Raw genomic sequence first — 13,459 nt, forward strand, 5'->3', positions numbered from 1 at the left:
CTGGTCTCACGAGGGCGAGCGTGCAGGCGACGTGGCGGGCTCGCGTGGGCGAGCGTGCAGGAGGCGGGGCGAGCTCGCGCGGGCGAGCGTGCAGGCGGCAGGGTGATCTCGCGCAGGTGAGCGGGTAGGTGGATGGGCAGGGCACTCGGAAGGGGTGAGCGTGCGACAGGCTTGCTGGGTGAGCGTGCTGCGACGAGGCGAGCAGAGGACGAGGGCCGGGCGAGCGCGCAGCAGGCGTGCTGGGCGAGCGTGCTGCGAGGAGAAGGCGAGGGCTTATGGGTGAGCGTGCGGCAGTGGCGGCGGGCTGGTCGCTTAGGGCGAGCGTGCTGTGGCGAGGAGGCGATCACTAGAGGCGAGTAGACGACGAGGGCGGGGCGAGCGCGTGGCAGGACAGGAGGCGAGCGTACGGCAGTGACGGAAGGGCAGGCGCTCAGGGGCGAGCATGCGACAGTGTGGAGGCGAGCGTGCGCGCAGAGGGCGGGGCGAGCGCGCGGCAGGCGCTCAGGGGCGAGCGTGCGACAGTGTGGATGCGAGCGCGCGGCAGGCGTGCTGCGGCGAAGGGGCGAATGCTCGGGGGCGAGCGTGCGGCGGCGGGACTGATGCACGGGGGCGAGCGTTCTGCGGCGAGGAGGCAAGAGCTCGAGGGCGAGCGTGCGCAGAGGGCGGAACGTGCGCGCAGAGGGCGGTGGCTCGCGCGGGTGATGGTGAGGCGATGATGAAGCGGAACTAGTGTTAACGTGCAAGTGAAGCGTAGGCAGGGGAGAGCTGGTGAATGAACTGCAGAGGAAATTTTTTGTGGGAGAAGTGAGAATGAAAGGAGAAGGCAACCTCTATTTATAGGGGAAGCACGACCAAATCTTTCCTTTCAAATCAAGATTGCGATTTGATTTGATATCTTTCCCTTCAGAGCAGAATTACGATTTGATTTGTTTCCAAATCTTTGGAGACTGACGAACAGCAGGAAAAATGCACAGCCTCACCCTTGTGAGTGCTTGTTTCTGAAGAGCTTTTGGGGGCGTTGCCCCCAAACCCCCACGACCTGACCGGGCAGGTCGATCCCCGCGACCTGACCGGGCAGGTCGATCCCCGTAATTTTCGCAGTGGTAACATCGTTCGTTAACGACAAACGAAATTAATTTTCCTGGCACGGTACGTCCTCATCACCGATAAACCAAGGACACCACAATTAATCGAACTTTGAACCTACGATTCAGTTCGACTCGGGAGGGGGAGACTGGTGATACCCCATGGATGAACCCATCAAGGTCAGGCCCAAACTCCCGGCCCATCTCTAGGGCCCACAGGTGAAGGCCCATGAGCAGCCCAGGTATTCTCCTATAAATACCAGGTTTGAGCGTATGATTATTCATTCACTATATTGTTTTCAGCAGCGCCCTTAGCTGCTCCCCCATATATCCTCAGTCTCTGACTTGAGCGTCGGAGGGGCTACGCCAGGACACCCTCCTGGCCCCCNATGAATAAATTATAATTTTTATTTTAGCGTCTTTTCTAAGGTAAAAGTTTGGTGATGCATTTCAATCTTTTTATAAAAATGTTTCCACAAATTAATTTTAGATATATATAATACTGTGAGAAACTAAGAATACTATAAATATTTTATTATAGATATCATTTTATCATATAAGAATTTATTCATTTTCATATGTCACATCATGATCATTTATCATAAACTATATCTTATGGTAGTTAAACAACTTCAATCTTCATTGTTCTCAACCTTATTAAAGGCAATTATCGAACTCTACAATCGTCTTCCAAATAATTGTATTTCTTGCGAACAATGATAATCAAACACATGATCTATACTCTTATATCAATTGTTATATCAAACTATTGTCGATTTACCAAAACATATATCTAATAGTAACGGTATAGCTCTAATATTTTAATCGTACAATATATCAACCGTCATGAATCGATCGGGTAATTTTTGTTTCACAAAATATGTATTAATACATGCTAATTATTATGAAATATTAAAAAAATTAAATGAGTTAAATAACTATATAATAATACGTGTAAGGATTATTTTGTCCGACAGATATCAATATATAATGAAAATATCAGAATAATATTAAAAGTAGCGAATTTGTGTTTCATCAGAATTAAATGTTGTGCCAGATGTTACAACATCTCGGACAGCATCTTCATGCAGTGGAAACTTTTTATAACACAAATTGACTTGCAATAAATCGATGGACAAAATTAAATATGCACAAGTATAAATACTTGTGCGGTGCCTTATGGCAAAAATTAATCACTAGAAAACCACAATGTTTACACAAAAACCTATCACTAGTGATTTTCATGAAAATCAATTTCCTCAACACTTTGAGAAAATAAAGCTTTCTAAAAACAAATAACCAGAATAAAAACTAAAACAAGAAAGCTAAAAACGTGATGCCAAAAAGGGAATCCACGAAAATGATCTTCAGCCAACTTCTTCACAGATGTTGTCTGCAGATGTTGGCAACATTCAAGGCAACACTCGGTATCTGCACTCTTCACAACAGCAACGTCTTTGTAGAATAATTTTCTCTGAAGAACACGACGTGCGAAAGTATGATATGAATTATTGAACGAGGAAGAGAGAGCTTCAATGATGTCCTTAATCTCTTATTTATAGATGTAGACTTTTATCTCCACAACGAAACCTATATCATAAGGAAAGTAAGAGTTTTATTAGAAATAAACTCTTTTAAATATTGATACCAAATCACAATAATATCTCATTATCAAGAATAAAATCCTAGCATATTTATCTCATTAATTAGAAAGGCAAGATCTCATTAAATATCATATTATCTAGAAAGTCAAAACATATTTAATTATTCAAAATCATATTATGATATTATTTGCATAATTATCTCATTATCTAGAAAGGCAAAATATTATATGCAATCAAATCAACAAGGAAAGACAATTAGGGAAATAAATTAAATTAAGAAATTATTAGGAAAATATATTTTCCTTCAATCTCCCCCTTTTTGCCTTTCTAGACAAAATGAGATCAAACTCAATTTCTCAGTTAAACTCCAATTAACTTCCCCTTAATATGAGAATATTTCTCCCCCTGAATAAAAACAAGTTAGTACGGGTGTAGACAACACCTGCAAAATATCATTAACAGTTCATTGAAAAAGATTACATCAGGGAAAACGGAAACATCAAAGGTATCTGATAGATGATTGAGTTTGAGTCGCATCTTCTCCCCCTTTTTGTTCAGAATTGACAACCAAGTTCTCGTACTAGACCAGATCAGCTTTGGCCCGTAATCACTTACCAAAATTACCGAGATAATTGCATCCAATATCATTTCAAAATAGTTTCCAGAATTGAAACCCACATCGAATTAACACCACTAAAACATCAAAGATTTCAAATATTGGATTTCTAGCAAAATCTGGAATTTTACCGAATTTTCTTTGTTGAAATACTCGATCTCTTTTGGCTCAACAATATTCACAATGAAGTGTAATTATGCCTAATAACAGAATGAAACAAAAATAGAATCATGCAAACGAGTATGAAATATGTTTACAGATGAAGTGTTTTCGCAAATGTTGGCAACATCTCCTGACAACACGTCCAATTCCAAACATTTATTTTGATTTTTCTGAACACTTAGATACTTATTAACTTTCTGACCATAGAAGTGGTAGCTCCCACGCTAGAAGAACGGTCTTCTTTAGGACTCCTCTAGGCAGCTTTTTCCAATTTATTCTATTTTGAATTCTGTATTAAATTCAGAAGAGGTAGCTCCCACACTAAAAGCACAGTCTTCATTGGACTCTTTTAGGTAGCTTTTTCCCATCTTTTCTTCTGATACAGAGCATATGCATAATTGATTTGTCTTTTTACTCAATCTTTTCAAGTCACTTTTCGTATGGGACAATGTCATGGAGTACATGATCATCCTTCAACTACTTTGTGATTTAATCAGATTATTAATCATATCCAAGTTTGTTAAGTTTAGATAGAACATGAAATTGTAAGTGCACCAGAAGATTATGCAACATTGTGAAAACATATCATATAACAGTATGCATGCAAATGCAGTATGCCTAAGTCCTAGAAATGCACATGCAGATGGGGTGTTGTCTGAGATGTTGTAACATCCGAGACAACATCCATGAATGATCACATTGCACACATGCTGAGAGATTTCCTAAGGTTGGAGAATCTCTCAAAGTCTAATGCTTTAGTGAATATGTCTGCCAATTGGTTTTTTGTACCAACAAATTCCATTCGAATCAACCCCTTTTCTACTAGATCTCTAATAAAGTGATGTCGAATTTCAATGTGTTTAGTTCGAGAGTGTTGTACTGGATTTTTTGAAATATCAATTGCACTCGAATTATCACAGTACACAAGTAAGGTTTCACTCTTAAGTCCATAGTCTTTTATCATTTGATTCATCCACAAAAGTTGAGTACAACAACTTCCAGCTGCCACATATTCAGATTCAGCAGTTGAAAGTGATACACAATTCTGTTTCCTACTATGCCATGAGATCAAATTATTGCCAAGATAAAAGCATCCCCCAGAAGTACTTTTTCTATCATCTAAATCCCCAGCCCAATCAGCATCTGAAAACCCTACTAAATTTGAGTTGGTTTCGTGTGTATACAACAATCCTAAATCAATTGTTCCTGCTTTGTAACGTAAAATGCGTTTCATAGCTTTTAAATGAAAAATTTTAGGATTATATTGATATCTAGCACATAAGCATACACTAAACATGATGTCAGGGCGACTTGCTGTCAAATAGAGGAGGCTACCTATGATGCTACGATATAAGGTGTTGTCAACATTTTCGGCAACATCATCTTTGCACAATTTTTCACTCGAGCCGATAGGAGTTCTCATGTGTTTTGTGTTCTCATTTGCAAATTTCTTAATCAAATTTTTAGCATACTTACTTTGACACAAAAAGATGCCATCATGCATTTGTTTAATTTGCAAGCCAAGAAAATAACTCAACTCACCAACCATGCTCATTTCAAAAGTAGATGACATACACTCAACAAAATCATTAGCATGCTTTTGAGATGAAGAACCAAAGATTATATCATCAACATAGACTTGACAAATAAGAATCTCACCTTTGGACTTTTGAATAAAAAGAGTTTTGTCTACCTCACCTCATTTGAAGCCAATTTCAAGTAGATATTCTGTCAATCTTCCATACCATGCACGTGGTGCTTGCTTCAAACCATAAAGTGTCTTCTTCAATTTATAAACATGATCCAAATGGTCTGGATCCTCAAAACCCTTAGGTTGTCTAACATACACTTCCTCACTCAAAATTCCATTTAAAAATGCACTTTTAACATCCATTTGAAAAAGTTTGATTTTCATGTAGCATGCAATAGCTAGCAAAAGTCGGACTGACTCAATACGGGCTACAGGAGCAAAGGTCTCATCAAAATCAACCCTCTCAACCTGTGTGTACCCTTGAGCAACCAACATTGCTTTGTTTCGAATGATGTTTCCCGACTCATCAGTTTTATTCTTAAAAATCCATTTTGTACCAATTATGTTACCATGGTCAGGAGGTGGAACCAAGTTCCACACATCATTTCGAACAAATTGCTCAAGCTCATCATGCATTGCATTAATCCAAAATTCATTTTTTAAAGCTTCATCAACAATTTTAGGTTCAAAATTGGATATAAAACATGAAAATCTAACCTGTGAGTATGTAGAGCTCATGCATTTAAGTCCAGCCAACTTGCGCTAATCCACTCTCTCTTTCTTTCGAGTTTGGACTTCTCCATGCACACTTCCAATTATTTGAGATGATGGATGGTCTTTCTGAATTTTACTTGGAATATTCTGTCCATCATCTACTGCACTATCATCACTGTGTGTCTCTTTCTCAGATTCAGTGTCAGGTGTTGTGCTAGATGTTGCAACATCTGGGGCAACATCTGCATTTTCCAGTATGATTGGAATTTGCAGTAGGTATTCCACATCATCTTCAGCTGTTTTCTTCTTGAAATCTGCACAATCATCAACAACAACATTAATGGATTCCATAATAGTCCTAGTTCGTAAATTAAACATGCGGTAAGCTCGACTATTAGTGGCATATCCCCAGAACAAACATTTATCACTCTTTGAATCAAACTTTGCAAGTTGATCCCTATCATTCAAAGTATAACAAACACAACCAAAAATATCAAAATATTTAAGATTAGGCTTCTTTCCCATGATTATTTCATAAGAAGTCATGATTGAACCACTTCTTAAATACACCATGTTTGAAATATGACAAGCCGTATTTAGGGCCTCTGCCCAAAAACGCTTTGAAATACCCTTCGAAGCTAGCATCACCCTTGCCATTTCTTGCAACATCCTGTTCTTGCGTTCGGCAATGCCATTTTGCTGTGGGGTTTTTGGTGCTGAAAATTAATGTGAAATTCCTTTCCTGTCACAAAAAGATGAGAATGAAGAATTTTCAAATTCCTTANACAATGCCATTTTGCTGTGGGGTTTTTGGTGCTGAAAATTCATGTGAAATTCCTTTCCTGTCACAAAAAGATGAGAATGAAGAGTTTTCAAATTCCTTACCATGATCAGTCCTGATCCTTCTCACCTTTAAATTATGGAAGTTTGTAATTCTTGTGACCAATTTTTTAAACACACCGAAGGTGTCTGACTTTTCCCTAATAAAGATTATCCAAGAAAACCGTGAAAAGTCATCGACACATACAAAAGAATATTTTTTACATCCAAAGCTTTCCACTTCCATAGGACCCATAAGATCCATGTGTAGCAATTCCAGACAGCATGTTGTCCCAAATGTTGGCAACGCTGGGTGTGACACGCGAGTTTGCTTACCCTTTTGGCAATCGCCACAAACATATGGTATACCAAAAGAAAGATTAGGCATACCTCGTACTGCATCGTACTTACTCAAATTTTTCAAGTTTTTGAAATTTACATGACCGAGTTTTTGATGCCAAAGGTCGAGTTCACTAACTTGTGCATGTTTGCATGAAAGCTCTTCTCTTATTTGGTAGCAATTGTCCGAAGACATTGTACCTGTCATAATGCACATGTTAGTTTCATCAAAAACTTCACAAGTATGCTTATCAAACTTCACATGCAAATTATCANTCAAAGGTCGAGTTCACTAACTTGTGCATGTTTGCATGAAAGCTCTTCTCTTATTTTGTAGCAATTGTCCGAAGACCTTGTACCTGTCATAATGCACATGTTAGATTCATCAAAAACTTCACAAGTATGCTTATCAAACTTCACGTGCAAATTATCATCACACTATTGGCTTATGCTAATTAGGTTCGAATTTAATCCGTCAACATGAAGAACATTGTGGAGCATTGGTAGTCCTTCAACATTCAATGTTCCCTTTCCAACAATCCTTTCTTTAGCTCCCCCTCCATAGGTTACTCTACCACATCTTTGTTCAACATAATCAGTGAGATGTTCTCGTGATCCTGTCATATGACGTGAGCTTCCACTATCAAAGTACCAATGACCTGCAGTGTTAGTTTTCAATGAGGTATAGACAACATTACAGTGAGTTTTTACCTTTGGGACCCAAATTTGTCTTACTGTAGGTCGATGGTGGGAGGTGTTGCGGGAAATGTTGGACAACATTCGGGGCAACATCCGACTCGACTTTCGATTCATGCAGTCATCCCTGAGTTTAAAACAGTAGGGCCTGATATGTCCAGGCTTAAAACAGTAATGACATACATACCTGCGTTTTCTCTTCGTAGGGATAGGTGGAGCAGGTTGTCTTTTCGGTAGACAGCTTTTGATTGGTGACTTGGATTGTGGTTGTGGAGATGTATCAGCCTTTCCTTTCACAAAAACAGTCGACTTGGAAGATTCACCAATTTCAAACACACTGTCTTTGAAGCCTAAGCCTTTTTTGTCTTCTCTTCCCATCAAAAGTATGGACTCAAGCTTGGATGTGCTCGTATTGAACTTTGATAAAGTTTCAGTTGCCTTTTGAAGCTCTTCTTTGGTCTTACCCAGTTCTAAGTCCTTTTTGCTCAAGATTACTTCAAGTTTGGCAACCACAGCTTTTAGATCAATGTTCTCCTTCATGAGACTTGAGTTCAACTTGTTTCTTTTGGTCCAATCTTCAAACAACTCCTCGTAAAGCTTTTGTACACTCTCAAGAGTGATTTCTTCATCATCAGCTTCCCAATCATCATCCGCACTTGAGTTTCCCGAGGCTGTGGATTTTAAACAAATGGATTTTTCGCAGATGTTGCGGCCAGGTGTGGCAACACCTAGGGCAACACCTAAAGGATTCACCTGCAGCCAGTGTCTTCCTGTCAATAATGCAGTCAAGGAGGTGTCCATTTAAATATTTCTGTCAAACAAAACAAAAAACCAGGATCAGTACTTAGTATATCAAGAGTAGGCTCTGATACCACTTGTAAGGATTATTTTGTCCGACAGATATCAATACATAATGAAAATATCAGAATAAGAGTAAAAGTAGCGAATTTATGTTTTATCATAATTAAATGTTGTGCCAGATGTTACAACATCTCGGACAACATCTTCATGCAGCAGAAACTTTTTATAACACAAATTGACTTGAAATAAATCGATGGACAAAATAAAATATGCACAAGTATAAATATTTGTGCGGTGCCTTATGGCAAAAATTAATCACTAGAAAACCACAATGTTTACACAAAAACCTATCACTAGTGATTTTCATGAAAATCAATTTCCTCAACACTTTGAGAAAATAAAGCTTTCTAAAAACAAATAACCAGAATAAAAACTAAAACAAGAAAGCTAAAAACGTGATGCCAAAAAGGGAATCCACGAAAATGGTCTTCAGCCAACTTCTTCGCAGATGTTGTTTGCAGATGTTGGCAATATTCAAGGCAACACTCGGTATCTGCACTCTTCACAACAACAACGTCTTTGTAGAATAATTTTCTCTGAAGAACACGACGTGCGAAAGTATGATATGAATTATTGAACGAGAAAGAGAGAGCTTCAATGATGTCCTTAATCTCTTATTTATAGATGTAGACTTTTATCTCTACAAGGAAACCTATATCATAAGGAAAGTAAGAGTTTTATTAGAAATAAACTCTTTTAAATATTGATACCAAATCACAATAATATCTCATTATCAATAATAAAATCCTAGCATATTTATCTCATTAATTAGAAAGGCAAGATCTCATTAAATATCATATTATCTAGAAAGTCAAAACATATTTAATTATTCAAAATCATATCATGATATTATTTGCATAATTATCTCATTATCTAGAAAGGTAAAATATTATATGTAATCAAATCAACAAAAAAAGACAATTAAAAAAATAAATTAAATTAAAAAATTATTAAAAAAATATATTTCCCTTCAATACGATTTGTTTAGAATTATTGAATTAACTAATGAAAGCATACATAAGTGATTTGACTTGTGTACGAATATATTATTAGTTTTTAATGCTTACTTGATATTATTGAATTTTTGTACATTTCAAGTACTCTGGATGTTTTATTAGGGTAAAATTATAAAGCGGATATATTACATTGTGTACGAATATATGTATTTGAAATCGATTCTCTTTCTTTCTTTCTTTCTTTTTTTTTAAAAAAAAGATCGAATACAAAAAGTCACAGTAGATGGTTGAAAGGTCTTTTGTAGACTACGAATCGTTCAAACTTTGAATATGAGAGAAAATGACTACTTCAAGCGACCCTAGCTACACGGTTGATTCATTTCCAAATTATATTAATTAATTATATCACTTTATCAAAATATTTTATTCATATTTTAATTTATCCAACTCATATATATTCGAACTTCTTTTCGAACTAAACTCGAACTCAAATTATTTTGTTCGATAGTTCGCGATCCGTCGCAAACATTAATATTTTATTAATGGTATATTAAATACATATATTTTGAACTTTCGTACGTTTCGAACTTTCATTCTCGAACATTACTATCCGAAGAAGTTCAAACTCACGAATAATTTTGAAGATTTCGAGCTTAACTCGAGAAAAACATTAAAAATATACGAGCTCCGAATCGAGCGCATATAACTTAATATTCATAACTTATCACAATCATATATTATGTCTTGATATTATAATTAATTTAATTTGTCATATATGTTTTAAAATTCGGTGATACTTCATAATCATTAAAAAAATAAATACATGTATATATAGTATCACTATACCCAATAATTCTTTTATAACATGACATGTTCAATAGAAATATCATCTTATGAGAAATAAAACCAGTTGCAATAATCAATATAATTCCTTGTCAAGCACAAAAAGAGAATCAAGATAGGGATTTAAATTCAAAATTCGAAAACATCGAGGGTGATATTGGAGAGGAAGACAAGTATGGTCTTGGTGGAAGTGGCAAAGATTCAAGTTTTCCCTCCAACATCTCGATCACTTTGCTGATCGATGGCCTGTTTTTGGGATCAGTCTGAATGCACCACAATCCTATAATTATAAGCTTTCTCTTTACTAAGTTCCATTTACCTTCTTGCAAAACATTTTTATTAATGGCACCCTTTTCAACTGTATTTTGTTCAAGATGTCTGTATATCCAATCCGAAAAATTCACTTCACTCGACCGTCCATCTTCAGGATTAATGTTGTTTTGCCTCCCGACCACCATTTCCAAAACCATCATGCCATAGCTATAAACATCGGATTTGTGAGAGACGTCTCCAAAGTTCCTACAAAATACTTCAGGGGCAATGTATCCAGCAGTCCCTCTTGCCCCTTGCATCGACACAATGCTTGATCTATTAGGGCACAACTTAGATAACCCGAAATCCGAAATCTTTGGCTTCAAATCCTTATCAAGAAGGATATTATGAGGCTTTATATCAAAATGCAAAATTCGTGTGTTGCAGCCTTGATGCAAATATTCTAGCCCCCGACCAATCCCCACGGCGATCTCAAACAGTTTATCCAATCCTAACGAACCTTCCGGGGCCGAAGAAGAAGAAGTATTGGGTATGAACTTTTCGAGAGAGCCATTTGGCATGAATTCATAAATCAAAGCTCTTTTCGAACCCTCAAAGCAAAATCCCAGGAGGGCGACAACATTAACATGGGAAGTTCTACTAATACTTGACACCTCATTAATGAAATCTTCTCCATTTCCTTTTGATCCACTCAAGATTTTAACAGCCACGAGACGCCCATCTTCTATTTTTCCCTTGTAAACGCTGCCGAACCCTCCTTTACCCAAATTCTCAGCAAATGAATTGGTTATTTTCTTGAGTTGTGAGTATTTGTACCTTTTGGGTGCAAGATTTCCATGATTCTTTAAGAATAGTTCAACACTAGCTTGGTCAGCTGCATCCGCTTCTTGAGGGGAGAGTAACTTTAGCAATTTTCTCCTTGAGAAAATTAAGAGAACGGAAGAAACTGCGACTACCAGCGCACCCAGGGTCACTCCTGCATGTGGTACACAAGTTGAATTTTTTGAAGTGCATATCATATATATATAAACAAGAAATTCTATGATTTAAATGATTTACCAGTGACTAATATCCACAATCTTGGGCCTTTTCCTGCAACCGAAATCGACACAAAAAGTTTACTTCAGGATGTCAGCTGGTTAGGCATAGAGAAAGAGAAAAACATTGGAAATAGGATGCTACATTTTGTGAAATATTTCATGCATGTTTGATATCATTATTTGAGGACATATCAAACATGTTTCCATATAAAAGGTAGGGGAAATAGTTTTCATGGTTCACTTACTTTTTCAATTTTGAGATTTGATTCATTAAATTTCAAATTTTGGTCATGCTACACTAACTTTTAGTTTTCGGATACTTTGGTTCAATTACTGATATGAGACCAGAAAATGCTAACATGACATCAAACAATACTAATGTAGCATAAAAAAATTGATGGCATGTCGGGTGTCACGTTAGTAATTGTACAACAATAGTCGAAAAGTAAAAGTTCATGTATCAAAGTTAAACTTTAAAAACTTAATGAATCAAAACATAAAATTTGACAAAATAACGGACCAAAAAGTAATTTTCTCTGAAATGTATCTTCTTGTTTTTAATCTTTTACTCGATAACATACTCAACTTCTACGATTTTTTAATATAATTATTATATTTAACTTAAATGTTTCATTAGCTTCGACGAAAGGATTATTCTATTGGTATTATAGTTCAATCAAATACATTATAGTGTGATTTTATAAAAAAAATTTATCTGCTAATCATCGTTAACGTAATCTTATATTGCTTCCTATGCACAATAAAATGGTTTTATATAACTATCATAATGAGGAGAAATTACAATTTTAGTTTTGTATGTCGGTTTGTTTTAGAGTTTAATCCTATAAGTTTTTTCTTTATTCAGTAACTTCGAATTTTTTTTGTTCTAGTTATTTTTTTTTGCTTGAAATCACTAAATCTATCAAATATGATTTATTTGACATCGATGCTCTCTTATGTGATACATTTTACGAGAATAAAACTTATACTGCACACATTAAAATTAATTTGAGCAAAATGAAGGGTGTAAATAAATCAAACTACCTTCAATATATACTTCAAAATAAGTGTAAAATTTTTTGTTGTTTTCATCAAGTATTATTGTTTACGTAAATTTTAATGTTTGTAACATAGGATTTAATGTTACTTCATGAAGCACGTAGGAGAACACGGATTTCAAAGGAAGCGATATTCGGTGAATTTAGTGATTTCAAACATAAAAATGACAAAATCAAAGCAAAACCAAAAAAAACAGAGTTTCAGGATAAAAATAAAATTTTGACAAGTTATCGTATTAAAACAAAAAACAGACTAAGTTAGTTATATGACTAAAATTGTAGTTTTCTATTGGACTATGCGTGCATGAATGAGAGAAGTACTAGAATTGATGACCTTTTGTAAAGTTCTCGTGCGGCAATCTGAAGACGTTCCGCTGTTTGATCTAGTTGGCTAGGTAGGTCAATATAGATTGACGCCAGATTTTAACGAGGAATACTAACCCTACTAATGATAGAATCGACGGTAGGAAAAATGTTATACTGATATCTAATAAATATGAGGCAATACCAGAAGATAGATACTAAATCTCACCGAAGTCATGGATCTAAATGTATACTTTTATCTTCCAAAACTATTTTTTTCAGAATATTTTAGAAAGCAAACACAATAATATAGTTTTTTTTTATCTTTCTGTTATTTTATTTCTTAAAATATAATCATAAACAGTGTCTGCAAAATATGAATGAAGCTACCCTGAATTTCTTAGGGTATCTCCAACCCTGCACCGCCATTTTGGCGCAGGGGGAGAAGCTCCCATTCCCTCTGCGCCATATTTGGCACAGAGGTTGGCGCAGAGAGTTTCTTTTCTTTTTTTTTTTTAATTATAATAAATATTTATGGCGCAGAGGTTGGCGCAGGGAG

At 36.4% G+C, this 13,459-nt stretch overlaps 1 protein-coding gene across 1 annotated transcript in view; it reads right to left on the bottom strand.

Moving 5' to 3' along the window:
• Positions 1 to 10,215: 10,215 nt before the first annotated feature.
• LOC140989830 (LEAF RUST 10 DISEASE-RESISTANCE LOCUS RECEPTOR-LIKE PROTEIN KINASE-like 2.5) overlaps positions 10,216 to 13,459 on the bottom strand; it is a 4,861-nt gene continuing 1,617 nt past the window's right edge. Inside the window, exons 2-3 of the mRNA XM_073459269.1 lie at positions 11,559 to 11,591; positions 10,216 to 11,475 (exon numbers count right to left, since the gene is read on the bottom strand). Coding sequence (XP_073315370.1) covers positions 10,337 to 11,475; positions 11,559 to 11,591 — 1,172 coding nt within the window. The 3' untranslated portion in view covers positions 10,216 to 10,336. The remainder of the gene's footprint in view (positions 11,476 to 11,558; positions 11,592 to 13,459) is intronic.

This window comes from Primulina huaijiensis, chromosome 12 (genome assembly GCF_012295235.1).
Source record: "Primulina huaijiensis isolate GDHJ02 chromosome 12, ASM1229523v2, whole genome shotgun sequence".
Classification (NCBI taxonomy): domain Eukaryota; kingdom Viridiplantae; phylum Streptophyta; class Magnoliopsida; order Lamiales; family Gesneriaceae; genus Primulina; species Primulina huaijiensis.